The following is a 27,045-nucleotide window of genomic DNA, read 5'->3' as shown; positions in this document are numbered from 1 at the left end:
CGGCCCACTCCTGCCCCAGCACCCCAATAGCACAGCGGGAAGGACCGACCGGGGACGGGTGCCCGAGCTCCCCCTGGCATTCATTCGGGGCGTCCTGCGGCCGGAGCGGGTGCTCCCCGGGGGCCACTGCTTGCCCTTGACCCTGTGACGCTCGAATTTGGCTGTTACAATTCTGCTCTCAGCCAGTGATGGAGCCGCAAAACTCTTTATTAAATACACAAAAATATAAAACTCTGCAGAAAGGGGCGCGATTTCCTCTCACGTCAAATGTACAGGCAGGGCTGGGGGGAGCCCAGGGCTGGGAGTGAGGGGCACCGGCAGAGCTGGGCTGGCAGGGGCTGCGGGTCGGGAGTGAGGGGCACCGGCAGAGCTGGGGGCAGGGCTGGGCTAGCAGGGGCTGCGGGTCGGGAGTGAGGGGCACCGGCAGAACAAGCCTTCCTGTAACAGATTCAGCCGTTAATTACTCAAGTCCTGCGAGTGAGTTGAAAGGAAATTGTGACGAGCCAAGAGACATGAGCATCCTGCCCCGAACCACAATCACACACCCAGCCCTGCCGGTGCCCCTCACTCCCGACCCACAGCCCCTGCCCTCCCAGCTCTGCCAGTGCCCCTCACTCCCGACCCGCAGCCCCTGCCCCCCCTGCCCTGCCCCCCCCAGCCCTGCCGGTGCCCCTCACTCCCGACCCGCAGCCCCTGATCCCCCGGCCCTGCCCGCCCCCCAGCTCTGCTGGTGCCCCTCACTCCTGACCCGCAGCCCCTGCCAGCCCAGCCCTGGGTTCCCCCAGCCCTACTCCTGAGCTGCATGGCCGGTTTCTCTCCCCGGCTCTGGGAGGGGAGTGCGGTCTAGTGGGTTAGAGCAGGGGCTGGGGTGGGAGGTGGGGGGATGGGAGCCAGGACTCCTGGGTTCTTTTCTGTTCACACCCTAAACTGTTCACTCCAAATTCAAACAAGCTCGAGGGGTGAATCATAAACAGGAAACTTGTGGCTGGGGACAGCGGAAAATCTTGCAAAAGACACAAAGAAAAGACTTGAGCAAGAACGACAAGGAATCCACCAGAGCCCAGGTGGGCAGATGGAAACCGCCCCGGCCTCGCCCAGCAGGGGGCGCTGTGGGGGGCACTGGCTGCGGGGGAGCTCCCAGCTATTCCATCCCCGGCCTCGCCCAGCAGGGGGCGCTGTGGGGGGGCACTGGCTGCGGGGGAGCTCCCAGCTATTCCATCCCCGGCCTCGCCCAGCAGGGGGCGCTGTGGGGGGGCACTGGCTGCGGGGGAGCTCCCAGCTATTCCATCCCCGGCCTCGCCCAGCAGGGGGCGCCGTGGGCGGGGCAGGCGATTAGGGGCGGGGCTTACACGGGGGGCAAGGCTTCCTGCTCCATGGGAGGGGGCAGGGGGAATTCCCCGTTGGCGGGGGGGCCCGGAGGGGGCGAGGGGGGTCCGGGCACCATCCCGTTGGCTTCCCCTGCCCCCTGTGGCGCGGGGTCGCCCCCCTGCTCCCCCGCGGCCAGCAGGGGCTCCGAGAGGGGCCCCTCGCCCTTGGCCCCGGCCACGTCCTCCATGGCCACCGAGGACACCCGGGAGTGGCGCTTCCCGAAGAAGGTGGTCAGCGTGGGCCGCCTGCCTTCGCCCAGCCCGGCCTGCTGCCCCCCGTCCCCGGCCTGCCCCTCGCCCTTCTCCTCCGGCAGGCTCACCGGCCCCGCCCACTCGCCGGGCCCCGCCCCCCCGCTGAAGCTGGTGGAGCCGCAGCGGCGCCGGCGCCGACAGTGCAGCGCCAGGCCGAGCAGGGCCAGCACCACGATGGCGACAACCAGCAGCACCACAATGATGATCACGGGCAGCTGGCGGGTGCCGGGGGCGGGGCTGGAGGCCGGGGTCGTGATGTCCTCGGGGACGGGCTCCTGTTTCTTGGCAGGCGGGGTGAGGGACAGGGCAGGGGGCGAGAGTTTGGGGGTGGGCTGCTTCTCCCAGGGCCCAGAGGTGTGGTCTGGGGCGGCCCTGTAGCGGCCGGTCCGATGGGTGCTGGCTGGCGCGGTCTGGTTGTGCCCGCTCCGATCGGTGCCCTTGGCGGGCTCCATGGGGGTGCTCGTGGTCTGCCCGCCCCTGCCTGGCACGGTCTGAGTCTCCTGCCCCGGACCCGGGCTCCCTGCCACCGTGCCCGCCTGCCCCTTCAGCTTCTCATCCGTGACGGGCTGTTCGCCACCCGCTGCCGTCGCCCTGGCCAGGCCGGATCTCGGGGCCACGGTCGCCGCCGTAGAGGGAAGGCCAGACGGAGACACTGAGCCAACCGAATCTTTCATTGCCAGCATCTGGGCGGCGGTGGGTTCCTGCTGTGGATGCCTTAATTCGGCAGAGGGCTCGGTGCTGTTTCTGGCTAATTCGGCAGAGGGCTCGGGGCTGTTTCTGGCTAATTCGGCAGAGGGCTCGGGGCTGTTTCTGGCTAATTTGGTAGAGGGCTCGGTGCTGTTTCTGGCTAATTCGGCAGAGGGCTCGGTGCTGTTTCTGGCTAATTCGGCAGAGGGCTCGGTGCTGTTTCTGGCTAATTTGGTAGAGGGCTCGGTGCTGTTTCTGGCTAATTCGGCAGAGGGCTCGGTGCTGTTTCTGGCTAATTGGGTAGAGGGCTCGGTGCTGTTTCTGGCTAATTCGGCAGAGGGCTCGGTGCTGTTTCTGGCTAATTCGGCAGAGGGCTCGGTGCTGTTTCTGGCTAATTTGGTAGAGGGCTCGGTGCTGTTTCTGGCTAATTCGGCAGAGGGCTCGGTGCTGTTTCTGGCTAATTGGGTAGAGGGCTCGGTGCTGTTTCTGGCTAATTCGGCAGAGGGCTCGGTGCTGTTTCTGGCTAATTCGGCAGAGGACGAGGCAGTTTCTGGACTGGTACCGATGTGCCGGCTTTCCTCACTGGCCGTCTCCTTCTCTTCGAGTGACACCTGTGCACAGGCTGCAGCTACCAGGAGAAGCAGGAGCGTAGGCCGGATTTTCGGCTGGGGCCAGGCCCCCGATACCGCCATGGTGTCTGGGCTCCCTGGTCCCGGGCCGGGGCTCGGCAGACGGGTACGGAGCAGAGAGGGGACGGGAGACGCGCCGGACGCACAAACACCAGCCTGGGAGCGAAGGGGAAAGTGAGTCAGTGTCAGGGTCTCTCCAGCAGGGGGCGATGGGGAGCATCACACCAAGTTCTTGGCTCCAGATTTAAAGCCAGATTTAGAACCAGACATCAAAGGGGGAACTGAAAACTGCCAGATGCAGAGAGCACCAATGGGAAGAACTGGGGGAGGGGGAGGGGGCAGGGCTGGGCTGGCAGGGGCTGCGGGTCGGGAGTGAGGAGCACCAGCAGAGCTGGGGGGGGCAGGGCTGGGCTAGCAGGGCCTGCGGGTCGGGAGTGAGGGGCACCGGCAGGGCAGGGGGGGGCAGGGCTGGGGTGGCATCGGGCTGCGGGTCAGGAGTGAGGGGCACCGGCAGAGCTGGGCGGGGCAGGACTGCGCTGGCAGGGGCTGCGGGTCGGGAGTGAGGGGCACTGGCAGGGCTGGGGGGGGCAGGGCTGGGCTAGCAGGGGCTGCGGGTCAGGAGTGAGGGGCACCGGCAGGGCTGGGGGGGGCAGGACTGCGCTGGCAGGGGCTGCGGGTCGGGAGTGAGGGGCACCGGCAGGGCCGGGGGGGGCAGGGCTGGGGTGGCAGGGGCTGCGGGTCGGGAGTGAGGGGCACCGGCAGGGCCGGGGGGGGCAGGGCTGGGGTGGCAGGGGCTGCGGGTCGGGAGTGAGGGGCACCGGCAGGGCTGTGCTGGGTATGTGTGGGGGGAGCCCAGTGAATTTCACCCTATGGGGCTGATGCCCCAAAATGACCCCCCCTAATTTTCCACTCTGTCCCCGGCTCACCCAACGGCTGGGCTCACCTGCTGAAATATCAGCACCCGCCCCACACCACAGAAACCTCTGCGGAAGCCAGACACCTCCCAGACCAGCTGACCCCACCCACCCGGCACCGAGCCCTGGGTCCCCCCAGCTCTGCCGGTGCCCCTCACTCCCGACCCGCAGCCCCCCCCAGCTCTGCTGGTGCCCCTCACTCCCGACCCGCAGCCCCCCCCAGCCCTGCCGGTGCCCCTCACTCCCGACCCGCAGCCCCTGCCAGCCCAGCCCTGCCCCCCCCAGCGCTGCCGGTGCCCCTCACTCCCGACCCGCAGCCCCTGCCAGCCCAGCCCTCCCCCCCCCCAGCTCTGCCGGTGCCCCTCACTCCCGACCCGCAGCCCCCCCCCGCTCTGCCGGTGCCCCCCCAGCTCTGCCGGTGCCCCTCACTCCCGACCCGCAGCCCCTGCCAGCCCAGCCCTCCCCCCCCAGCTGTGCCGGTGCCCCTCACTCCTGACCCGCAGCCCCCCCCAGCTCTGCCGGTGCCCATCACTGCTGACCAGCAGCCCATTGCTATGTAGCCAACTACCAGTCCCCTGCCTAACCCCCCCATCCTAATTCCTCCCCCCACAGTCCCACCCAGTGAGCTCCTTCTCCAGCTGATCCCACCGCACACACCAATTGCCCCCAACGTACCTCGTGGCTGCAGGTGGGGCTGGGGGCTGGTGGGGGGGTCTGAGCCCAGGACCAGCACGTGGCAGCCCCTCCGCTGCAGGACGGGGCAGGAACGAGTGAACGAGAAAGGGTGACGAGGAGGAGAGGAAATGGTGAAAAACCTGGAAGGAAGTGGCGCCCAGTGGCAGCTGGGAGAGAAACGATTCGCTGCTCAGTTCCCTATTTGGGGGTGGGTGGAGGGCGGGTGGCAGAAAAGGGACCTGGGGGGGTTTGGGCCCAGAAATTCAGAGGAGGCGGCTGGGAGTGGGGGGTGGGGTATTTAGGAGAGGAAATAGGGGGGCTGTGGAATAGGCTATGGGACATGGGGCCTGTCCCCACTAGGGGGCGCTGGCTCCCCCTGGCCCCAGGGCAGGGCCTGGCTGGCTCCGGGGGCCGGGAATGGGGCGGGGGCCTGGCCCCCCAGGGGGCCGTGTTTGCGTCTAGGCACAGATCACAGACCCAGCGTCCAGTCAAGAGCGAGAATCTTTACTGTGTGTCGGCCCCGGCCCGTTCGTGCCACACGCCGGCCCCCGAACGCCGAGCCCCCGGGGCGTGTCCTGGGCAGCCGAGGCCAAGCAGACGGGGGGGGGGTCACGGGGTCCCCGGGCGCTGCCCTGGAGCTGCTCCCCACCAAGCCAGGCAGGACTCTGGGAGCCTCCTCTCCCTCGGAGCAGCCTGTCTGCAGGGCAAGAAGCTCCCACGGCTTCACCTCCTGGGTCTCTCCTGGGAGCATTCAGCCTCCTCTGCCCCTCCGTGCGCTTCCCCCAGCGAGTCCGCCCAGGCGGGGTCCTGGGGGGGCCACAGGGTTCTGCCCCCCCACTGCGCAGTCAGACGTGACTCTCAGCCAGCCAGTAACACAGAGGTTTATTCGATGACAGGAACAGGGGCTAACACAGAGCTTGTAGGTACCGCGAACGGGACCCCTTGGCCGGGTCCATTCTGGGGGGTGGGGAGGCCCAGACCCCCGCCCTGGGGCTGCCCCCGTCTCCCCAGCCAGCTCCAAACTGAGACTCTCCAGCCCCCCTCTGGCCTTTGTCTCGTTCCCGGGCCAGGAGGCACCTGAGCACTTTGTTCTCCAGCACGTTCAGCCGGCACCTTGCGAATGGCACAGGGGAAACTGAGGCACCCACCCAGTGTTCACAGACATTCAGAACATTCCCCCTTTGTCACAACGGGCCAACGGGGGACACACCGAGCCCCCACCCAGGGGCTGTTAACGGAGCCAGGAGCTTCAGCCACTTGTCCGTAGCCCCGCGAACCGGCCGCTGGCAGAAATTCCCCATGTCCCATAGAGCAGCCCCTCTGTGCCCCACGGCAGGCTGGGGAGGCGGGGGGTGCAGGCCCCTCTGTGCCCCACGGCAGGCTGGGGAGGTGGGGGGTGCAGGCCCCTCTGTGCCCCATGGCAGGCCGGGGAGGTGGGGGGTGCAGGCCCCTCTGTGCCCCATGGCAGGCCGGGGAGGTGCAGGCCCCTCTGTGCCCCACGGCAGGCTGGGGAGGCAGGGGGGGGGTGCAGGCCCCTCTGTGCCCCACGGCAGGCTGGGGAGGCGGGGGGGGTGCAGGCCCCTCTGTGCCCCACGGCAGGCCGGGGAGGCGGGGGGTGCAGGCCCCTCTGTGCCCCACGGCAGGCTGGGGGTGCAGGCCCCTCTGTGCCCCATGGTTGGGGACAGTGGGGGGGGCCTCAACAGGCTTGTGCCCCCTCAATTTTCAAAGTGTCCCCCCAAAATCTCAGTTCTGCCCCACCATCCATGGGGTGAATCCTGCTTCTTGGGGGGGGGTCCCGGTGCTCACGGCCCCCTCCCCCCCCCGCGCCGGAAGAACTCGGAGATCTCCTGCAGGGTGACGTGGGGCTGGGCCCCCCAGGCCGGTGCCTCGGCGTCCCACAAGGCCGCGGTGCTGCCGGCGCTCTCCGGCGCCCCCGAGTGGACGCCGCTGGAGGTGCCGCTCCCGGCGCTGCCGGCGGGCGCCCGGTACCAGTCCTCGGCGCTGGGCGGGGGGCGCGGGATCCACAGGTCGCCCGGCTCCGCCTGGGGGGCTCTGTCCTGCGGGGGCGGGGCCGCCGGCTCGATCCACAGCGCCCCCCCCCGGCGCCACACGCTGGGCACCGCCCGGGCCCGGGCCCCCCGGAAGAGCCGCTCGCCCAGCAGGGCCGCGAGCACCACGAAGAGGCCGGCCACCCCCGCCAGCGCCACCATGGGCCCCAGGCAGGCGGCGCAGGGCGGGGCGGGGGGCGGCGAAGGGGGCGGGAGCCGGGGGCTGGGGGGCAGAGACGGGGGCATCGTCAGCGATCGGCTGCGGAGAGAGGGGGGGGGAGATAAGTGGGGGGCTCCCGGGTGGGTGGGGGCGCCGGCTCTGACCCAGGCCTGGCTTAGGAGGGGGGCGGAGGGATGGGACACGGGGGTCTGGCCCCTCGGGGGGGCGCCGGCTCTGACCCAGGCCTGGCTTAGGAGGGGCCAGGAGGGATGGGACACGGGGGTCTGGCCCCTCGGGGGGGCGCCGGCTCTGACCCAGGCCTGGCTTAGGAGGGGCCAGGAGGGATGGGACACGGGGGTCTGGCCCCTCTGACCCAGGCCTGGCTTAGGAGGGGGGCGGAGGGATGGGACACGGGGGTCTGGCCCCTCGGGGGGGCGCCGGCTCTGACCCAGGCCTGGCTTAGGAGGGGGGCGGAGGGATGGGACACGGGGGTCTCCCAGCCAAGCTGCGCACAGGTTTGAGACAGGAAGTGACGGTGCCTCTGGGGGGCACCGGCTCTGGCCCGGCCCCAGGGCGGGGGACTGGGGGACTCGGGGGTGCGGGGGATGGGCTGGGGGCCTGTCCCCTCTGGGGGGGGGGCGCCGGCTCCGAAGGGGGGGCCGGGCCGCGGGTTACTCACGTCAAGGCTGGCAGCAGAGGGTGCCCGGTGCGCCAGCGGCTCGTGGGGGCTGGGCCGGGCGGTGCCCCATGGCTGGCGGGGGCCGTGGCGGGAGCCGGGCGCGGCTGGGGGGGGAAGTGGTCGATGCCGTGACGCTGCGTTTCCTGCCCGGAGCCGTTGGCGCAAATGACGCGATGGAAACAGCTTTCGGGGTGGGGATAGGGGCTCAGCGGGGGGGTGCCCTGTCCTCAGAGCCCTGCGTGAACCCAGGCGTCCTGGCCAGCTCCTCATTCAGACCCCTCCCTTCAGTCGCCTTCAGCGTCTCCGTCACTTCCTGTCTCAAACCTGTGTGCAGCTTGGCTGGGAGTTCACCGCCCCCCCCGCCCCAGAGGGGCCGCGTCCCAGCGCCGGGCGAGGGGTCCCCGTGTGCCCAGCCCCCCCCCCGCCCCAGAGGGGCCGCGTCCCAGCGCCGGGCGAGGGGTCCCCGTGTGCCCAGCCCCCCCCCCGCCCCAGAGGGGCCGAGTCCCAGCGCCGGGCGAGGGGTCCCCGTGTGCCCAGCCCCCCCCCGCCCCAGAGGGGCCGGGTCTCAGCGCCGGGCGAGGGGTCCCCGTGTGCCCAGCCCCCCCCCGCCCCAGAGGGGCTGCGTCCCAGCGCCGGGCGCGGGGTCCCCGTGTGCCCAGCCCCTGTGCCCCGAGGGCCTGACGAAGGGGGTTTGCCCCTTGTTATGTTGTGTGCCAGTCTGTTGTGCATGAATACGGTGGGTGCCTCAGTTTCCCTGTGTGCCGCACCAATGCCTGGGTGGTGGGATTTGGGGGGGGACTTTGGCTGAGACCCTCGGGGCAGGTGAGGCCTCTCCAGCGGCCGGTGCCCTTCGTCACCTGGGACCCAGGACGGGGATACGACCAGGGGGTCAAGGCAAGGACCGGAGGGGGGGCGATGGGGGGGTCTGGAGCCCTGCAGCGGGAACCGGGCAGGCCCCTGTTTGGGACTCGGGGGGCAGAGCCCAGGGCACCAGGCCCAGGGTCCCCCCCGGATGGACGTAGCTGGAGGTCCCTGATGTCTGTGCTAACAAGCCCGGCCCCGTCGGCTACTGACTCGTCTGTGTCCCGGGGGGATGCTCGGAGCCGGGGGGGGGGGACCCGGGGAGCCTCCTCGCTCGGAGCCGGGGGGGGGCCCGGGGAGCCTCCTCGCTCGGAGCCGGGGTGGGGGACCCGGGGAGCCTCCTCGCTCGGAGCCGGGGGGGGGGGGACCCGGGGAGCCTCCTCGCTCGGAGCCGGGGGGGGGGGACCCGGGGAGCCTCCTCGCTCGGAGCCGGGGGGGGGGGACCCGGGGAGCCTCCTCGCTCGGAGCCGGGGGGGGGGGGGACCCGGGGAGCCTCCTCGCTCGGAGCGGTGCCGGAGCAGGGGCTGTCTGTGTGGGGGGGTTGGGGGAGTCGGGAGGACGTTAGGGGAGGGACAGGACCTGAGCCTGTAACCTGAGCTGGGGGGGGGGGGAGGTCGACACCTCTGCCCGGGGAGCTGGACAAAGGAAAAGGAGCCGAGTGGGGGGGGGTCAGTTTCGGTTTGGGGCTGGGGGGGTTTTCAGGGGATCCTAGGCTGGGATCCAGGCCCCCTGAACCCCCAGAGGGGCCAGATCGAGGGGTCCTGGCTGTGCCCACGAGCTGGGCTGTATCCTGTGTCCAATAAACCACCTGTGTTCCTGGCCGGCTGGGAGTCACTGGGGGTCCCGGGCGGGGGGGGCAGGGCCGGACCCCCCCCGCTCCGTGACAACTTAGCCCTCGGTAAGATCCATGGTGGTGAGGTGCCGAGCGCCCCCCAGCTTGTCCAGGAGCCCGTCAGGCCTGGGCATGGGGTGGGCATCGGACACGGTGATGGCATTGAGCCTCCGCTCGTCCCCGCAGAACCGGCTCCACCCGTCCTGGGGGAGCAGCACCACCGGGGAGGCCCAGGGGCTGGCGGAGGCTGGATCACCCCCAAGGCCGGCATGTCCCCGACCTCCCTCTCCAGGTCCTGGGCAGGCTTCCCGGTGACCCGAAACGGGGGGCAGCGTCTCGGGGGGGGGGTGCCCCAGTCTCCACCCGGTGGACGGTCACATCAGTGCGCCCCGGCTGGCTGTGGGTGCAGATGCAGCCCCCCCCCCGGATCTCAGCCTGCTGGGCCGGGGCCAGCTGAGCCCAGAGGGGAATCGCCTCCAGGGGGGAGCCGGCCTGGTCCCGGGGCCGCAGGAACGGGCAGCGGCCGGACCAGCCCTTCTGCTCCTCCGGGCCCACCAAGCCCCGAGCTCAGCACCCCTGGGTCTCCGGCGGGGGGGCCTCCCCCTCCCCCTCCCCGAGGGGCTCCCCCCGCACCGCAGGGGTTGGGGCATCGGCCGGCTGAACCCGGGGGGGTGAGTTCAGTCCCTGGGGGCCACCTGGGGAGCCGGGGCAGAGACCAGCCCTGGGCCCTGCTAGTGAGGGCAGGGGCTGGACGCCAGGACTTCCGGGGTCCCGCCCGGCTCTAGGAGAGGGGGATATTCCCCCCCCCCATTGCCAGCCCTGCGGGTGCTGGGCCACAAAGGGTTTCAGCATCGTCTGAACCCCTCCACCGGCCCGTTGGACTGGGGGGGGCAGGCCCGGGCCCGGGGGGGCCAGACCCCACCCCCCACGAGCCGCGGAGCCGGGCTGCCAGGACGTGGGACCCCTGGTCTGTCAGGACCTCGCTGGGGACCCCCCCCCAGTGACACTGGTCTCTGCCTCGGGGCAGCGCGTAGCGAAATCCCCCCCCCCCCCAGGCTGGATTCCTCCCCGCCCGGGTCCCCCTGCGGAGGGGCCCCGGCCACCGGCTGGAACGGCCCCGCTGAGCCGGGCGGGGGGCTCGGGGGCTTTACGCTTCTCCCGGCCTCCCCCACCCTCGGGCAGCGGTCACGGGCCCTGCAGTGCTGCCAGAGGGGCCTGGCCCAGCGCCGGGGGAGGGGTCCCCGTGTGCCCAGCCCCCCCCCCCCACAGGGGCCGTGTCCCAGCGCCGGGGGAGGGGTCCCCGTGTGCCCAGCCCCCCCCCACCCCACAGGGGCCGGGTCCCAGCGCCGGGCGAGGGGTCCCCGTGTGCCCAGCCCCCCCCCCCACAGGGGCCGTGTCCCAGCGCCGGGGGAGGGGTCCCCGTGTGCCCAGCCCCCCCCCACCCCACAGGGGCCTGGCCCAGCGCCGGGCGAGGGGTCCCCGTGTGCCCAGCCCCCCCCACCCCACAGGGGCCGTGTCCCAGCGCCGGGCGAGGGGTCCCCGTGTGCCCAGCCCCCCCCACCCCAGAGGGGCCGGGTCCCAGCGCCGGGCGAGGGGTCCCCGTGTGCCCAGCCCCCCACCCCAGAGGGGCCGTGTCCCAGCGCGGGGGGTGGGGTCCCCGTGTGCCCAGCCCCCCCACCCCACAGGGGCCGTGTCCCAGCGCCGGGCGAGGGGTCCCCGTGTGCCCAGCCCCCCCCACCCCACAGGGGCCTGGCCCAGCGCCGGGCGAGGGGTCCCCGTGTGCCCAGCCCCCCCCACCCCAGAGGGGCCGTGTCCCAGCGCCGGGGGAGGGGTCCCCGTGTGCCCAGCCCCCCCCACCCCACAGGGGCCTGTCCCAGCGCCGGGCGAGGGGTCCCCGTGTGCCCAGCCCCCCCCACCCCACAGGGGCCTGTCCCAGCGCCGGGCGAGGGGTCCCCGTGTGCCCAGCCCCCCACACCCCAGAGGGGCCTGGCCCAGCGCCGGGCGAGGGGTCCCCGTGTGCCCAGCCCCCCCCATACCCAGAGGGGCCGGGTCCCAGTGCCGGGCCAGGGATCCCCGTGTGCCCAGCCCCCCCCACCCCAGAAGGGCCGGGTCTCAGTGTCGGGCGTGGGGTCCCCGTGTGCCCAGCCCCCCCCATACCCAGAGGGGCCGGGTCCCAGCGCCAGGCCAGGGGTCCCCGTGTGCCCAGCCCCCCACCCCACCCCAGAAGCAGCCGCATCCCAGCCGCGCGCCGGAAGGAAAGCCCGGCAGCGAACGCGCCAGCAGTTTAATGCTGGAACGTCCCAGCAGGTTCGATTAAATCAACAAAGCCCCCCCGGGCGGTTCAAGTTTCCAGGGTGTTTTCGGTCGCCCCCTTTGCAACGAAAAACCAGCGGGGAAAATCGGGGCAAAGCCGCAGCCCGGAGCCACCGAAACCCGAAATGTTGGGGGCGAGGTAGATTTGGGGAGCAGTGACTGAATACAAATTCCCAGCCTCTGCCAGCGGGGGGCGCTGTGGGGAGTGGGGGGGCTCCTGGGGGGAGGTCAGTGGTTGGGGGGCTGAAAAGGGGCCCCAGGGGTTGTTGGGGGGACGGTGGGGGTGGGGGGGCAGGGCTGAGGAATTGGGGCGGCAGCAGGGGGCATTAAGGGGACTTGGGGGTGGGCTGTATTCACAGTGCAGACTTGGGAATTTGGGGGGGAAGGGTTGGTTTTGGGGGGCTCCTGGTTTCAGTGCAGCCTCAGGGAAATTTGGGGGGGCGTGGGAGGGATTTGGGGCTCAAGGTAGGCTTGTTTCTGGTGCAGACTCAGAGACGTTCAGGGGTGCTTGGGGGCAGTTTTAGGGGTCATGTTTCCTGAGCAGCTGCAGGGGAAGCTAGGACGGGGGGCAGGTTCGGGGGGGCACTGACAGTGCAGATGCCGAGGAGTTTGGGGGGGCTGTGGGGTGGTTTGGGGGGGGCTCATCTTTCCATTGCAGAGACAGGGGAATTTGGGGTTGTCGAGGGGAGAGACGGGGAGTCTCCTTTCCAGTGCAGGCTCAAAGGAATTTGGGGGTGCAGTGGGGTTCATTTTCCAGTGCAGCCTCAGGGGGTTGGGGGGGTTCGGGGTGGGGGGCGTTTCCCAGTGCAGACTCAGGGGGTCCGGGGGGGCTCGGGGGGGCGTATTCCCAGTGCAGACTCAGGGGATTCGGGGGGGCTCGGGGGGGCGTATTCCCAGTGCAGACTCAGGGGGTTTGGGGGGGCTCGGGGGGGCGTATTCCCAGTGCAGACTCAGGGGGTCCGGGGGGGCTCGGGGGGGCGTATTCCCAGTGCAGACTCAGGGGGTTGGGGGGGCTAGGGGGGGCGTATTCCCAGTGCAGACTCAGGGGGTACGGGGGGGCTCGGGGGGGCGTATTCCCAGTGCAGACTCAGGGGGTTTGGGGGGGCTCGGGGGGGCGTATTCCCAGTGCAGACTCAGGGGGTCCGGGGGGGCGTATTCCCAGTGCAGACTCAGGGGGTTGGGGGGGCGTATTCCCAGTGCAGACTCAGGGGGTTGGAGGGGGTTCGGGGGGGCGTATTCCCAGTGCAGACTCAGGGGGTTGGGGGGGCGTAGTCCCAGTACAGACTCAGGGGGATGGAGGGGGTTCGGGGGGGCGTATTCCCAGTGCAGACTCAGGGGGTTGGGGGGGCGCGGGGGGGCGGAGTCCCAGTGCAGACTCAGGGGGTCCGGGGGGGCGTATTCCCAGTGCAGACTCAGAGGGTTGGAGGGGGTTCGGGGGGGCGTATTCCCAGTGCAGACTCAGGGGGTTGGGGGGTTGGGGGGGCGTTTCCCAGTGCAGACTCAGGGGATTCGGGGGGGCTCGGGGGGGCGTATTCCCAGTGCAGACTCAGGGGGTTGGAGGGGGTTCGGGGGGGCGTATTCCCAGTGCAGACTCAGGGGGTTTGGGGGGGTTGGGGGGGCGTATTCCCAGTGCAGACTCAGGGGATTCGGGGGGGCTCGGGGGGGCGTATTCCCAGTGCAGACTCAGGGGGTTTGGGGGGGTGTATTCCCAGTGCAGACTCAGGGGATTCGGGGGGGCGTATTCCCAGTGCAGACTCAGGGGGTTGGGGGGGCGTATTCCCAGTGCAGACTCAGGGGGTTGGGGGGCTCGGGGGGGGCGTATTCCCAGTGCAGACTCAGGGGGTTGGGGGGGGCGTATTCCCAGTGCAGACTCAGGGGGTTGGAGGGGGTTCGGGGGGGCGTATTCCCAGTGCAGACTCAGGGGATTCGGGGGGGCTCGGGGGGGCGTATTCCCAGTGCAGACTCAGGGGATTCGGGGGGGCTCGGGGGGGCGTATTCCCAGTGCAGACTCAGGGGGTTGGGGGGCGTATTCCCAGTGCAGACTCAGGGGATTCGGGGGGGCTCGGAGGGGCGTATTCCCAGTGCAGACTCAGGGGGTTGGGGGGGTCGGGGGGGGGCGTATTCCCAGTGCAGACTCAGGGGGTTGGAGGGGGTTCGGGGGGGCGTATTCCCAGTGCAGCCTCAGGGGGTTTGGGGGGGCTCGGGGGGGGCGTATTCCCAGTGCAGACTCAGGGGGTTTGGGGGGCTCGGGGGGGGCGTATTCCCAGTGCAGACTCAGGGGGTTGGAGGGGGTTCGGGGGGGCGTATTCCCAGTGCAGACTCAGGGGATTTGGGGGGGCTCGGGGGGGCGTATTCCCAGTGCAGACTCAGGGGGTTTGGGGGGCGTATTCCCAGTGCAGACACAGGCGGTAGGGGGGGGTTGGGGGGGGCGTATTCCCAGTGCAGACTCAGGGGGTTGGGGGGTTCGGGGGGGCGTATTCCCAGTGCAGACTCAGGGGATTCGGGGGGGCTCAGGGGGGGCGTATTCCCAGTGCAGACTCAGGGGGTTGGGGGGGCTCGGGGGGGCGTATTCCCAGTGCAGACTCAGGGGATTCGGGGGGGCTCGGGGGGGTGTATTCCCAGTGCAGACTCAGGGGGTTGGGGGGGCTCGGGGGGGGGGCGTATTCCCAGTGCAGACTCAGGGGGTTGGGGGGTGCAGGGAGGTTCAGGGGGAACTCGAGGGTCCCTTTGATTTCAGGTCCGGGAGCCTTGACTTTTCCCCAGCAGTTCAGCAGGCGATTCGGGGTCCGTCCCGCTGTGGCCGGGGGGCTCCAGCCCCCCCTTTCTCCTTCCATCTGGCCACCCCCGAACCCCAAAGCTGCCTCCAGCCGCCTTCATCTCTCATCCTTCTTGGAAGCTTTCGACGAATGCCAGGCCGTCGACCTGCGGGGGAACGAGGGGTCAAACCCAGCCGGGGGGCTGGCTGGGGAGCTGTGGGGAGCAGGGTGGGGGGCTGGTGAAGGTGCTGTGGGGCGGGATGGGGGGCTGGCTGTGGGTTGGAGCAGTGGGACACGGGGCTGGCTGGGGTGGGGGGCGCCATGGGGGGAGGTAGTGGGGGATGCGTGGGGCGCAGGCTGGCGGGGGCGCTGTGGGGCAGAGGCTGGTGGGGGGCGCTGTGGGATGGAGATGGGGGGGCACCGTGGGGCAGAGGCGGGGGTGCTGTGGGGCACAGGCTGGCAGGCGCCGGGGGGGACACCGTGAGGCGCAGGCGGGCAGGTGCCGTGGGGCAGAGGGGGGTGGGCGCCGTGGGGCACAGGCTGGCAGGCGCTGTGGGGTGGGGGGCACCGTGGGGCGCAGGCAGGCAGGTGACGTGGGGCGGGGGGCGCTTTGGGGCGGAGGCGGGGACGCCGTGGGGCAGAGGGGGGGCACTTTGGGGCGAAGGCGGGGACGCCGTGGGGCAGAGGGGGGCACTTTGGGGCGGAGGCGGGGACGCCGTGGGGCAGAGGGGGGGCACTTTGGGGCGGAGGCGGGGACGCCGTGGGGCGGGGGGGCGCTTTGGGGTGGAGGCGGGGACGCCGTGGGGCGGAGGTGGGGACGCCGTGGGGCAGCGGGGGGCACTTTGGGGCAGAGGCGGGGACGCCGTGGGGCGGGGGGGGATGCCGTGGGGCGGGGGGGCACTTTGGGGCAGAGGGGGGGATGCCGTGGGGCAGAGGGGGGATGCTGTGGGGCAGAGGGGGGGACGCCGTGGGGCAGAGGGGGGCAGGTGACGTGGGGTGGGGGGGCGCTTTGGGGCGGAGCTGGGGACGCTGTGGGGCAGAGGGGGGGCGCGTTGGGGCGGAGGCAGGGACGCTGTGGGGCAGAGGGGGGGGATGCCGTGGGGCAGGGGGAAGACGCCGTGGGGCACTCACCGGATGAAGGTTTTGAAGGCGGCCGAGTTGGGGTTGATGCACAGGGGGACCCGCGCCCCCTTCTGCTGCTCCAGGATGAAGCTGTGAACCAGCTCTGCAAGAGAGGGGGGCAGCTCCAGATCTGGGGGTCGCGGGGCAGAAATTCACTGCGGGGGGCTGGAGAGGGGGTCGGGGGAACAGATCCAAACCGGGGGGTCCCTTGTGGGGGTGGGCAGCGGCTGTGGGAGCCGGAGGGGGTCTGGGGGGGTTCATGTGAGGGGGGCTGGTGTTTGGGGGGACAGTGGGGGGTTTGGAGGGGGGTCAGGGCTCGGGGGTGACAGCAAGAGGTCCCAGGGGGTGAGGGTCAGTTTTAGGGGGGCTGTGGGGGCCCCAGGGGTAGGTCGGTGTGTGGGGTGATGGGGGGGCCGCGGGGGGCCCTGGTGGGGGGCTCAGCATGCGGGGGCACTGGGGGGCATCGGGGGGCAGCAGGGGGTGAGGTCAGCCTGTGGGGGCACCGGGGGGCACTGGGGGGGTGTAATGGAGTAGGAAGCACAGACTGTCTGTGCGGGGGAGGGGAGAGCCAGAGGTTTAGGTGAGATGCAGGAATTCAACTGTGAGCTGAGCTGGGCCTGGGGGAGGGGAGGTGACACCTCTGGCCAGGGCAGAGACAAAGGAAGGAGGCGGAGGAGAGAGGAGGGGCCGGAGAGGACTGGGAGACTGGAGTTGGCTGAGGAAGAGAGGGGAGCAGGTAGACCGAGCTCTGATCCCCGGGGGGGGGGGGGGGGGGCGGTGAGGCCCCCCAAGATGGAGCTAACCGGGGGGATCTGGTTATCTGTGCCTGCAAGACCTGTGTTGGACTGTGTTCCTGTCGTCTAAATAAACCTTCTGCTTTACTGGCTGCTGAGAGTCCTGGTGAATCGTAGGGAGCACGGGGGTGAAGGGCCTGGGTCCCCCACACTCCGTGACAACTGGTGGCAGCGGTGGGATCGGCGGCACCCCGCGGACAGCGCTTCCTGCAGTAAGTGACTGGGGAGCAGTAAAACGAAGGGGCGATTCACTCCTGGGCGAGTGTGGCCAGAGAGAAGGACTTTGCAGTAACAGGGTCCCCCGGGGGATCACAGCGAGCGATTCCAGGGGCGGAGGAGGCTGCTGCTCGACCCTGGCAGAGAGGTGGTGACCTCAAGGACTGGCACACTAGGGGTCCCCCTGGAACCCGTGGGGAGCGGCGAGCACCCCAGCCTGCGAGTGGCCAGCAGGAAGATGTATTCCCAGAAGCGCAAGTGTGAGCTGGTGGAGCTGTGCAAGCAGGGGGGGCTGCGCCATGGGAAGCTCACCAAGGCCCAGCTGATTGCCCGGCTGGAGGAGAGAGATCGCAGGAATGAACCGGTCCCTGTCTCTGAGGGAAGCAGCCCGGCAGATGCAGCGCAGGCACCAGTGTCTGTCCCCGCTGGGAGTGGCCAGTCGGCGGATGAGGGCGTCCCGAGACCCCCCACCCCTAGGCCTAGGGGGAGGGGGAGGAGGAGCCCAGCTACCGAGGGCACCGTGACCTCCCCAGCCAGCAGGGGATCGTCCCGGCGACGCTCGGCCTCCGTGGAGCGCAGGCGGCTGGACTTGGAGAGAGAGATCAAACGGATGGAGATGGAGGACCGGCAGAAGCAGCGTGAATTCGAGCTGGCCATGGCCCAGCTGAAAAGCAGGGAGGCCCCGGCTGCGGTGAGTGAGGGGGGGCCCAAGCCTACAAAGAGCTTCGATGCGAACTTCCTGGCCCGGCGTAAGGAGGGGGAGGACATAGACACCTTCCTGACGGCCTTTGAGAATGCCTGCGAGCTGCACCAGGTTGACCCCGCAGACAGGATCCGGTGCCTCACCCCCTTACTGGACTCCACCGCCGTGGAGGTGTACAGCCGAATGAGAGGGGCGGAGGCGGGGGACTACAACCTGTTCAAAGAGGCCCTGCTCCGCGAGTTTGGGCTGACCCCGGAGATGTACCGGAAGAGGTTCCGGGGTCAACGTAAGACCCGGGAGGGCACATACTTGCAACTGGTCAACCGGGCGCAGGGGTATGCCCGCAAGTGGACAGCTGGGGCCCAAACTAGAGAGGACCTGCTTGACCTAGTTGTACTGGAGCACCTGTATGAGCAGTGCCCATCGGACCTGAAGCAGTGGCTGATGGACCAGAAGCCGGAGAATCTGCAGCATGCAGGCCGGCTGGCCGACGAGTTTGTGGACAGTCGGGCGGGGGATGGCAGGGAGGCGTCTCGAAGGAGCAGGTCTGCCTCAACGCAGAGAGAGAGTCACCACGGGACCTCCCAGAAGGGGCCGAGGGAGGGCCCCCACCAAAGGGAAGCATCTGGCGTCAGGTCCAGCCGTCCCCCTCGAGGGGACCCACGAGACATGGGCTGCTATCAGTGTGGCCAGCCGGGCCACGTACGGGCCCAGTGCCCCAAGCTCTGGGACAAACTGAGCAGACCAGCCCCCCACCGGGTCAACTTGGTAGAGACCCAGCTGGATGAGGGGCAGCGTTCGCAGGGAAGGGGGGCTGGCCGCGTACCCCCTGCAAAGGAGGGAGGGGGGGCCCCCGGGCTGTCCCCTCCGAGGGGCTGGATGCTCCCAGCCCTGAGTTTGGGGTTTACAGGGTGGGCACGGGACTACCCCTCCGGAGCGAGTGCCTTGTTCCCCTGGAGGTAGACGGGAAGGAGGTCACTGGGTACTGGGATACGGGCGCAGAGGTGACGCTGGCCCGGCCGCAGGTGGTGGGCCCAGATCGGATGGTGCCCAACACCTACCTGAACCTGAGGGGTGTGATCGGGACCCCATTCAGGGTGCCTGTAGCGAGGGTGCACCTAAAGTGGGGGGACAAGGAGGGCCTCAAGGACGTGGGGGTGCACCGACATTTGCCCACGGAGGTGTTAATGGGGGGGGACCTCGAGGACTGGCCCAGTAACACCCAGGGTACCCTGTCCGTGAACCGTAGTCAGGGTCGACGCAGGGCTCTGCACCCTGACCCCGGGGAAAGTACTTTGGCCGAGACACCGGACCCTGACCCGGTAGGGAGGGAACGCCCAGGGACGGGGCTCAGAGAGGCTGTGGCCCCAGACCCAGCCGGGGAGAGAGAGCAGATCCCCGCCCCTGCCCCAGCGGCTGAGTACCAGGCCGCAGTGCGGGGAGACCCCTCCTTGCGGAGGATAAGGGACCTGGCCAACCTCGCGGGGGGACAGACCAGGGGACGAGGTGGCCGGAAAAGGTTCCTGTGGGAGAAGGGGCTCCTGTACCGAGAATGGGCTCCCCCAGGGAAGATGGAGTCAGGGGGGATCAGGAGGCAGCTGGTGGCACCCCAGGAGTATCGCCACCAGCTGCTGTGCCAGGCCCATGACATGTCCCCCTCAGGGCACCCGGGAGCCTGGCGTACCCAGCAGAGGCTGCTACAGAACTATTACTGGCCTGGGGTCTTTGCCCATGTCCGGCAGCACTGCCGCTCCTGTGACCCCTGCCAGAGGGGGAGGAAGGCCCGGGACAGGGGGGAGATGGCTGTAAGGCCCGGGCCCCGCCCCGAGGAGCCTGTCCGGAGGGGGGCCAGGGTCAGGAGGGGGGCTCTGAACCGAGAGAGCCTGAATCACAGCCCCCCAGACTGGAACGTGGGGGGAAGGCCCCAGCCCCGTGTGCACCCCAGGGGTACTGGGGTGGGGAGAGGGCGCGGGCGGCATAAGGTTGTAGGTGGGTCCGAACTTCCCCGGGTCACTGGCTGGAGTGACCCCGCTCAGTTCAGTCTCGGAGGGGGGAGAGGTGTGAAGGAGTAGGAAGCACAGACTGTCTGTGCGGGGGAGGGGAGAGCCAGAGGTTTAGGTGAGATGCAGGAATTCAACTGTGAGCTGAGCTGGGCCTGGGGGAGGGGAGGTGACACCTCTGGCCAGGGCAGACACAAAGGAAGGAGGCTGGGGAGAGAGGAGGGGCCGGAGGGGTCTGGCAGACTGGAGTTGGCTGAGGAAGAGAGGGGAGCAGGGAGACCGAGCTCTGATCCCCGGGGGGGGGGGCTGGGAGGCCCCCAAGATGGACCTACCGGGGGGATCCGGTTATCTGTGCCTGCAAGACCTGTCCTGGACTGTGTTCCTGTCGTCTAAATAAACCTTCTGCTTTACTGGCTGGCTGAGAGTCCTGGTGAATCGTAGGGAGCCCGGGGGTGCAGGGCCTGGGTCCCCCACACTCCGTGACAGGGGGCAGGGGGGCAGCGGGGGGCTCAGCATGCGGGGGTACTGGGGGGCACCGGGGGGGCAGGGGGGTGGCGGGGGCCCTGGCGGGGGGCTCAGCATGCGGGGGCACTGGGGGGCACCGGGGGGGCAGGGGGGCGGCGGGGGTCACCTTTGGCCTGCCCGACGGAGCGCAGGCCCCGCTCGTAGGCGTCGTCGAAGTGGGGGGCCGCGGCGGGGGGCTCGAACTCGCTGGCGTAGACGCGCCCCGAGCCCAGGCTGTGGCAGCAGCGGCACATGGACGTGTGGTAGCGGAGTCGCCCCTCCTGCAGGTACGGGTGAGCCAGCGCCGCCCGCGCCGAGAGCCGCCGCGCCTGCGAGAGCCAGCGTGGGACCCCGGCGTCCGGGGGGGACCCCAGCGCTCCCGGGGACCCCGGAGTCTGAACCCCCAGCGCTGCCGGGGACCCGGCGTCTGAACCCCCAGCGCTGCCGGGGACCCCAGAGTCTGAACCCCCAGCGCTCCCGGGGACCCGGCGTCTGAGCCCCCAGCGCTCCCGGGGACCCCGGAGTCTGACCCCCCAGTGTTCTCGGGGACCCCGGCAGCCGGGGGGGACCCCAGAGCTCCCAGGGACCCCGGAGTCTGAACCCCCAGTGCTCCAATCTGAACCCCCAGCGCTCCCGGGGACCCCAGAGTCTGAACCCCCAGTGCTCCCAGGGACCCCGGCGTCCGGGGGGAATCCCAGTGCTCCCAGGGACCCTGGCGTCCGGGCAGGGAACCCCAGTGCTCCCAGGGACTCCAGCATCTGGTGGGGAGGACCCCCAGTGCTCCCAGGGATGGGGAGGGACCCAGGCATCCGGGCGAGGACCCCCATCGCTCCCAGGGATGGGGAAGGGACCCTGGCATCCGGGCAGGGAACCCCCAGTGCTCCCAGGGACAGGGAGGGGACCCAGGCATCCGGGCGAGGACCCCCAGCGCTCCCAGGGATCCAGGTGTCCGGGTGGGGTCCCCCAGCGCTCCCAGGGATGGGAAAGGGACCCTGGTGTCCGGGTGACTCACGGGGTCGAAGACCAGCAGGCGGCAGAGCAGGTGAACGGCCTCGTGGGTCGCCTCCCCCGAGAGCAGGTGCAGCACGGACAGCGCGGGCTGGGGGACACGGAGCCTGAGTGGGGCTCCCCTCCCCCGGGTCCCCCAATCGCCCCCGGCCCAGCCCCCACTTCCCCAGTCCAGCCCCCCAATTCCAGCCCCCCACTTCCCCCGGCCCAGCCCCCAAATTCCAGCCCCCCACTTCCCCTGGCCCAGCCCCGATTCCAGTCCCCCACTTCTCCCAGTGCCCCGATCCCAGCCCCCCACTTCCCCAGTCCAGCCCCCACTTCCCCAGTCCAGCCCCCACTTCTCCCGGCTCAGCCCCCCACTTCTCCCGGCTCAGCCCCCCAATTCCAGCCCCCCACTTCTCCCGGCCCAGCCCCGATTCCAGTCCCCCACTTCTCCCAGTGCCCCGATCCCAGCCCCCGCTTCCCCCTGCCAGCCCCGACTGCCCTCAGCCCCCCCCCCGGGGCTCACCGGTTTGTGGGCGCCCCGCAGCACGTGGGTCCGGGCCCCCTCGCAGGCCGAGCGCAGGGCGTGGGGCGGGGGGGTGCCGAGGAGGTCTGTGATCAGGTCCAGCTGCAGGGTGTTGGGGGGGGAGTTAATGGGGGGTGCGAGAGCCTCCCCCCATGCAACCCACCCCCCACTAGCCCCTCCCTCCACCTCTCCTCCCCCACCTCCCCCCGAATCCCTCCCCTCTCCCCCCCGACCCCCTCCCCCATGGCTGCCCCGCCCGGCCCCCCCGATCCCCTACCCCCTGGCTGCCCCCCAGCCCCCCCGATCCCCTCCCCCATGGCTGCCCCGCCAGCCCCCCCCCCGATCCCCACCCCCATGGCTGCCTCGCCGGCCCCCCCCGATCCCCTCCCCCCTCTCCCCTCCTCTCCCCCACCCGATCCCCTCCCCCCCGGCTGCCCCGCCGGCCCCCACCCGATCCCCTCCCCCCCGGCTGCCCCGCCGGCCCCACCTGCTGGATGGGGCTGGAGCCCTGGAAGAGGACGCGCCGGCCGAGCAGCTCGGCGAAGATGCAGCCGACGGCCCAGAGGTCGATGGGGGGGCCGTAGTGGGGGGTCCCCATGAGGATCTCGGGGGCCCGGTAGTACTGGGTCACCACCTCCTGCGTCATGGGCTGCCCCTCGTCCGGCTCCTCCAGCCGCGCCAGCCCGAAGTCGCAGATCTGCCGTGGGCAGGGGGTGAGCCCGGACGCCTGGGTCCCCCGCCCAGCCCCTCCCCCACTGCCTGGGAACGCTGCGGGGAGCCCGACCCGGACGCTTGGGTCCCCTGCCCATTTCAGATTCTGGGGAGCACTAGGGGCCCCCTAGTGGAACAGTCCCGGACGCCTGGGTCCCTTTCCCTGTCCGGTGTCTGGGAGCCGTCCCGGACACCCGGGTCCCTTTCCCTGTCCGGGGGCCGTCCCGGACGCCCAGGTCCCTTTCCCCATCTGGTGTCTGGGAGCCGTCCCCCCGGATGCCCGGGTCCCTTTCCCCGTCCGGTGTCTGGGGGCCGTCCCCCCGGACCCCTTTCCCCGTCCGGTGTCTGGGGGCCGTCCCCCCGGACCCCTTTCCCCGTCCGGTGTCTGGGAGCCGTCCCCCCGGACGCCTGGGTCCCTTTCCCCGTCCGGTGTCTGGGAGCCGTCCCCCCGGACGCCCGGGTCCCTTTCCCCGTCCGGTGTCTGGGAGCCGTCCCCCCGGACCCCTTTCCCCGTCCGGTGTCTGGGAGCCGTCCCCCCGGACCCCTTTCCCCGTCCGGTGTCTGGGAGCCGTCCCCCCGGATGCCCGGGTCCCTTTCCCCGTCCGGTGTCTGGGAGCCGTCCCCCCAGACGCCCGGGTCCCTTTCCCCGTCCGGTGTCTGGGAGCCGTCCCCCCGGACGCCTGGGTCCCTTTCCCCGTCCGGTGTCTGGGGGCCCTCCCCCCGGACGCCTGGGTCCCTTTCCCCGTCCGGTGTCTGGGAGCCGTCCCCCCGGATGCCTGGGTCCCTTTCCCCGTCCGGTGTCTGGGGGCCGTCCCCCCGGACCCCTTTCCCCGTCCGGTGTCTGGGGGCCCTCCCCCCGGACGCCTGGGTCCCTTTCCCCGTCCGGTGTCTGGGGGCCCTCCCCCCGGACGCCTGGGTCCCTTTCCCCGTCCGGTGTCTGGGAGCCGTCCCCCCGGATCCCTTTCCCCGTCCGGTGTCTGGGAGCCGTCCCCCCGGATGCCTGGGTCCCTTTCCCCGTCCGGTCTCTGGGAGCCGTCCCCCCGGACGCCTGGGTCCCTTTCCCCGTCCGGTGTCTGGGAGCCGTCCCCCCGGATGCCCGGGTCCCTTTCCCCATCCGGTGTCTGGGAGCCGTCCCCCCGGATGCCTGGGTCCCTTTCCCCGTCCGGTCTCTGGGAGCCGTCCCCCCGGATGCCCGGGTCCCTTTCCCCGTCCGGTGTCTGGGAGCCGTCCCCCCGGATGCCTGGGTCCCTTTCCCTGTCCGGTGTCTGGGAGCCGTCCCCCCGGACGCCTGGGTCCGCTCCCAGAGGCTGAGGGGCTGGGGGGGTCTCACCTTGAGGATGCAGTTGCTGTTCACCAGCAGGTTCCCCGGTTTGATGTCCCGATGGAGCACGCCGGCAGAGTGCAAGTATTTCAGCCCTGGGGGAGGGGGCAGCGTTGGGGGGGGCTGGGATTGGGACCCCCAACCTGCCCTTCTCCCTGCTCAGGGATCCCCCCAGGACCCCCGCCCGTGCCGAGAGAAGCGGGGGAGGGGCCGGTGACGTACGGGGGGACGCCGGGTGGCCGGGGGAGGGGAGTGCCCTGGGGACGGGGTTTCGGGGTGGCTGAGGATGGATATTTGGGGGCCCCTGAGAACTGGGACGTTTCGGGGGCTGTGGGGCCTGGGGAGACTGGGGGTGTCTGGGAGGCTCTGGGGGAACGTGAGGGGTTTGGGGGGGTTCTGGGGTCCCGGGGGGGGGTTGGGGGGGCCGGGTCTCACCGCGCAGGATCTGGTAGAGAAAGACCTTGATGTGCTCGGCGCTCAGCGGCTGGGGGGACACGATCACCTTGTGCAGGTCGCTCTGCATCAGCTCCGTCAGCACGTAGCTACCGCCGGGGGTCAAGGGCGGGCTCGGGGGGCAGAGCCCCATGGCCCCCAGCTCCCCTCCCCCCCAGCTCCCAGCCCCCAGAGCCCCCCCCGCCCAGCTCCCCTCCCCCAGAGCCCCAGCCCTCCCCTCCGTCAGCACGTAGCTACCGCCGGGGGTCAAGGGCGCGGCTCGGGGGGCAGAGCCCCATGGCCCCCAGCTCCCAGCCCCCAGAGCCCCCCCCCGCCCAGCTCCCCTCCCCCAGAGCCCCAGCCCTCCCCTCCGTCAGCACGTAGCTACCGCCGGGGGTCAAGGGCGGGCTCGGGGGGCAGAGCCCCATGGCCCCCAGCTCCCCTCCCCCCCAGCTCCCCTCCCCCACAGCCCCAGCCCTCCCCTCCCTCCGCACGTAGCTACCGCCGGGGGTCAAGGGCGCGGCTCGGGGGGCAGAGCCCCATGGCCCCCCAGCTCCCCTCCCCCCCAGCTCTCAGCCCCCAGAGCCCCCCCCCGCCCAGCTCCCCTCCCCCAGAGCCCCAGCCCTCCCCTCCGTCAGCACATAGCAGAGCCCCATGCCCCCCCAGGCCCCTCTGCCACGGCCCCCTAGCTCCCCACAGCCCCCCAGCTCCCCTCCCCCACAGCCCCAGCCCTCCCCTCCGTCAGCAGGTGGCTATGAGGGCGCCCCGATAAGCCCCACTCCCCCCAGACCCCTAACCACCCCCGGCACCTCCTGTTGCCGCCGGTTACCCCCCAGGGCAGCCCCCCCACGGCTCCCCCGCCCCTCCCCCACGGGGGGCGGATACATCTCCTCGAAGCAGTCGATCTGGGGGGGCTGCAGGATATCCAGCGCCGACAGTACCTGAGGGGCCCGGGGGGTGAGACCCCAGATACCCCCACAGGGTCCCAGAGCCAGCCCCACGGCAGCCCCCCGCCCCCCACTGCAACCCCTAGCCCCACGGCAGCCCCCCGCCCCCACTGCAACCCCCAGCCCCACGGCAGCCCCCCGCCCGCCACTGCAACCCCCAGCCCCATTGCAGCCCCCCCCGCCCCCCACTGCAACCCCCAGCCCCACGGCAGCCCCCCGCCCCCACTGCAACCCCCAGCCCCACGGCAGCCCCCCCACCCCCACTGCAACCCCCAGCCCCATTGCAGCCCCCCCTACCCCCCACTGCAACCCCAGCCCCACGGCAGCCCCCGCCCCCCACTGCAACCCCCAGCCCCACGGCAGCACTCCCACCCCCACTGCAACCCCCAGCCCCATTGCAGCCCCCCCTACCCCCCACTGCAACCCCCAGCCCCACGGCAGCCCCCCCCACTTCATAAACGCCCCCCCACCCATAGCCCCCACCGCAACCCCACAGCTACCCCCATGTTCCGCAGCCCCCCACAAACCCTCCCTATCACCCCCCATCCTGGCGCCAGAGCCCCCCCAAACTCCCCCCCCCCCGGCTCACGTTCTCATGTTTGAAGTAACAGAGCATCCTGAGTTCCCGAAAAACCCGTTTGCAGGAGACGAGATTCTGGAAAACGTTCGGCATCTTCTTCAGCGCGACCCGCTTCCCATCCCGGGGGTCCGTCACCGACCTGGGCAGAGACAGGGTGCCCCTCACTCCCGACCTGCAGCCCCCGGCCCCCAGGTCTGCCGGTGCCGCTCACTCCCGACCCGCAGCCCCCGCACCCCCCTAGCTCTGCCGGTGCCCCTCACTCCCGACCCGCAGCCCCCGGCCCCCAGGTCTGCCGGTGCCCCTCACTCCCGACCCGCAGCCCCTGCACCCCCCTAGCTCTGCCGGTGCCCCTCACTCCCAACCCGCAGCCCCCGGCCCCCAGGTCTGCCAGTGCCCCTCACTCCCGACCCGCAGCCCCTGCCAGCCCAGCCCTGCCCCCCCAGCTCTGCCGGTGCCCCTCACTCCCGACCCACAGCCCCCGGCCCCCAGGTCTGCCGGTGCCCCTCACTCCCGACCCGCAGCCCCTGCCAGCCCAGCCCTGCCCCCCCAGCTCTGCCGGTGCCCCTCACTCCCGACCCGCAGCCCCCGGCCCCCAGCTCTGCCGGTGCCCCTCACTCCCGACCTGCGTCCCCCCGACCCCCCCAGCTCTGCCAGTGCCCCTCACTCCCGACCCGCAGCGCCCCGGCCCCCCCAGCTCTGCGCGTGCCCCTCACTCCCAACCCGCAGCGCCCCGGCCCCCCAGCTCTGCCGGTGCCCCTCACTCCCGACCCGCAGCCCCCGCACCCCCCTAGCTCTGCCGGTGCCCCTCACTCCCGACCCGCAGCACCCGGCCCCCAGGTCTGCCGGTGCCCCTCACTCCCGACCCGCAGCCCCTGCACCCCCCGAGCTCTGCCGGTGCCCCTCACTCCCAACCCGCAGCCCCCGGCCCCCAGGTCTGCCTGTGCCCCTCACTCCCGACCCGCAGCCCCTGCCAGCCCAGCCCTGCCCCCCCAGCTCTGCCGGTGCCCCTCACTCCCGACCCACAGCCCCGGCCCCCAGGTCTGCCGGTGCCCCTCACTCCCGACCCGCAGCCCCTGCCAGTCCCAGCCCTGCCCCCCCAGCTCTGCCGGTGCCCCTCACTCCCGACCCGCAGCCCCGGCCCCAGCTCTGCCGGTGCCCCTCACTCCCGACCTGCGTCCCCCGACCCCCCAGCTCTGCCAGTGCCCCTCACTCCCGACCCGCAGCGCCCCGGCCCCCCCAGCCCTGCCAGTGCCCCTCACTCCCAACCCGCAGCGCCCCGGCCCCCTAGCTCTGCCAGTGCCCCTCACTCCCGACCCGCAGCGCCCCGGCCCCCTAGCTCTGCCAGTGCCCCTCACTCCCAACCCGCAGCGCCCCGGCCCCCCAGCTCTGCCGGTGCCCCTCACTCCCGACCCGCAGCCCCCCGACCCCCCCAGCTCTGCCAGTGCCCCTCACTCCCGCCCGGCAGCCCCCCCAGACCCTCCGCTCTCACCACACAACCCCGAAGGCGCCGTAGCCGATGGGTCGATCCGGTTCGGGCTGCACCGTCTTTGGGGCGGGCGCCGGCGGGGTCTGGGGTGCCCCCCCCTGCACCCCAGTGGGGCAGTAGCGTTTCTGGGGCGCCCCCAGCCCCGCTGCCAGGGGGGGCTGGATCAGCCCGGTCAGCGCCCCCAGGACGTTGCTGCAGAGCTGGGGCTGGAGCGCGGGGCTGGGGCCCTGGAAGGCCATTGGGGGGCAGCTGCGGGGGTCGGGGGGGCTGCTGGGAGTATGGGGGTGTCTGGGGGAGTGGGCAGGATGTGGTGGGGCTGGGGTGGGAACTGGGGGGCCTAGGAATTGGGGGGCGGTGGGGCAGGGAATTGGGGGCAGGGATTTGGGGGGCTGAGGGGCAGGGAATTGGGGGGCGGTGGGGCAGGGATTTGGGGGGCTGAGGGGCAGGGAATTGGGGGGCGGTGGGGCAGGGATTTGGGGGGCTGAGGGGCAGGGAATTGGGGGGCGGTGGGGCAGGGATTTGGGGGCAGGGATTTGGGGG

The 27,045-nt window shown here is 71.3% G+C and overlaps 3 protein-coding genes across 5 annotated transcripts; all 3 read right to left on the bottom strand.

The window, feature by feature from the left end:
- Positions 1 to 1,341: 1,341 nt before the first annotated feature.
- On the bottom strand, positions 1,342 to 4,708 carry LOC123370100 (leukosialin-like). The gene is made up of 2 exons (XM_045016342.1): positions 4,525 to 4,708; positions 1,342 to 3,091 (listed from the first exon to the last, which is right to left on the bottom strand). Exon 2 carries the CDS (start codon positions 2,996 to 2,998, stop codon positions 1,346 to 1,348), a length of 1,653 nt encoding a protein of 550 aa, XP_044872277.1. The 5' UTR covers positions 2,999 to 3,091; positions 4,525 to 4,708; the 3' UTR covers positions 1,342 to 1,345.
- Positions 4,709 to 6,001: 1,293 nt separating this feature from the next.
- LOC123370371 (transmembrane protein C16orf54-like) lies at positions 6,002 to 6,818 on the bottom strand. The gene has a single exon (XM_045016898.1). The coding sequence runs from the start codon at positions 6,816 to 6,818 to the stop codon at positions 6,327 to 6,329; it is 492 nt and encodes a 163-aa protein (XP_044872833.1). The 3' UTR covers positions 6,002 to 6,326.
- Positions 6,819 to 14,027: 7,209 nt separating this feature from the next.
- Positions 14,028 to 26,782, bottom strand: LOC123368155 (serine/threonine-protein kinase NLK2-like). Of its 3 annotated transcripts, none has more exons than XM_045012708.1 (11): positions 26,509 to 26,782; positions 25,029 to 25,158; positions 24,378 to 24,433; positions 23,496 to 23,602; positions 23,070 to 23,155; positions 21,516 to 21,725; positions 21,029 to 21,130; positions 20,525 to 20,611; positions 19,640 to 19,841; positions 15,305 to 15,398; positions 14,028 to 14,339 (listed from the first exon to the last, which is right to left on the bottom strand). In XM_045012708.1, the coding sequence occupies exons 1-11, from the start codon at positions 26,742 to 26,744 to the stop codon at positions 14,291 to 14,293; spliced, it is 1,359 nt and encodes a 452-aa protein (XP_044868643.1). In that variant the 5' UTR covers positions 26,745 to 26,782; the 3' UTR covers positions 14,028 to 14,290. The 3 variants fall into 3 exon arrangements, with proteins under 3 accessions (XP_044868643.1, XP_044868644.1, XP_044868645.1); XM_045012709.1 differs by having other exon boundaries at positions 19,640 to 19,793; XM_045012710.1 differs by lacking the exon at positions 19,640 to 19,841.
- Between the last annotated feature and the right edge of the window lie 263 nt (positions 26,783 to 27,045).

The sequence above is a fragment of the Mauremys mutica genome, chromosome 4 (genome assembly GCF_020497125.1).
Source record: "Mauremys mutica isolate MM-2020 ecotype Southern chromosome 4, ASM2049712v1, whole genome shotgun sequence".
Classification (NCBI taxonomy): Eukaryota; Metazoa; Chordata; order Testudines; family Geoemydidae; genus Mauremys; species Mauremys mutica.
Note: the sequence above shows the minus strand (reverse complement) of the source record. Positions and strands in the feature narration are given on the sequence as shown.

Excerpts from the sequence above, each read along its gene's own strand:
- LOC123370100 (XM_045016342.1), bottom strand. The coding sequence starts at position 2,998 with ATGGCGGTATCGGGGGCCTGGCCCCAGCCGAAAATCCGGCCTACGCTC.
- LOC123368155 (XM_045012708.1), bottom strand. The coding sequence starts at position 26,744 with ATGGCCTTCCAGGGCCCCAGCCCCGCGCTCCAGCCCCAGCTCTGCAGC. Across the intron at positions 25,159-26,508 it reads GGCGCCTTCGGGGTTGTGTG|GTCGGTGACGGACCCCCGGG; the intron begins GTGAGAGCGGAG and ends GTCTCTGCCCAG. Across the intron at positions 19,842-20,524 it reads GCCTGCTGGTCTTCGACCCC|GCGCGGCGGCTCTCGGCGCG; the intron begins GTGAGTCACCCG and ends TGGCTCTCGCAG.
- LOC123370371 (XM_045016898.1), bottom strand. The coding sequence starts at position 6,818 with ATGCCCCCGTCTCTGCCCCCCAGCCCCCGGCTCCCGCCCCCTTCGCCG.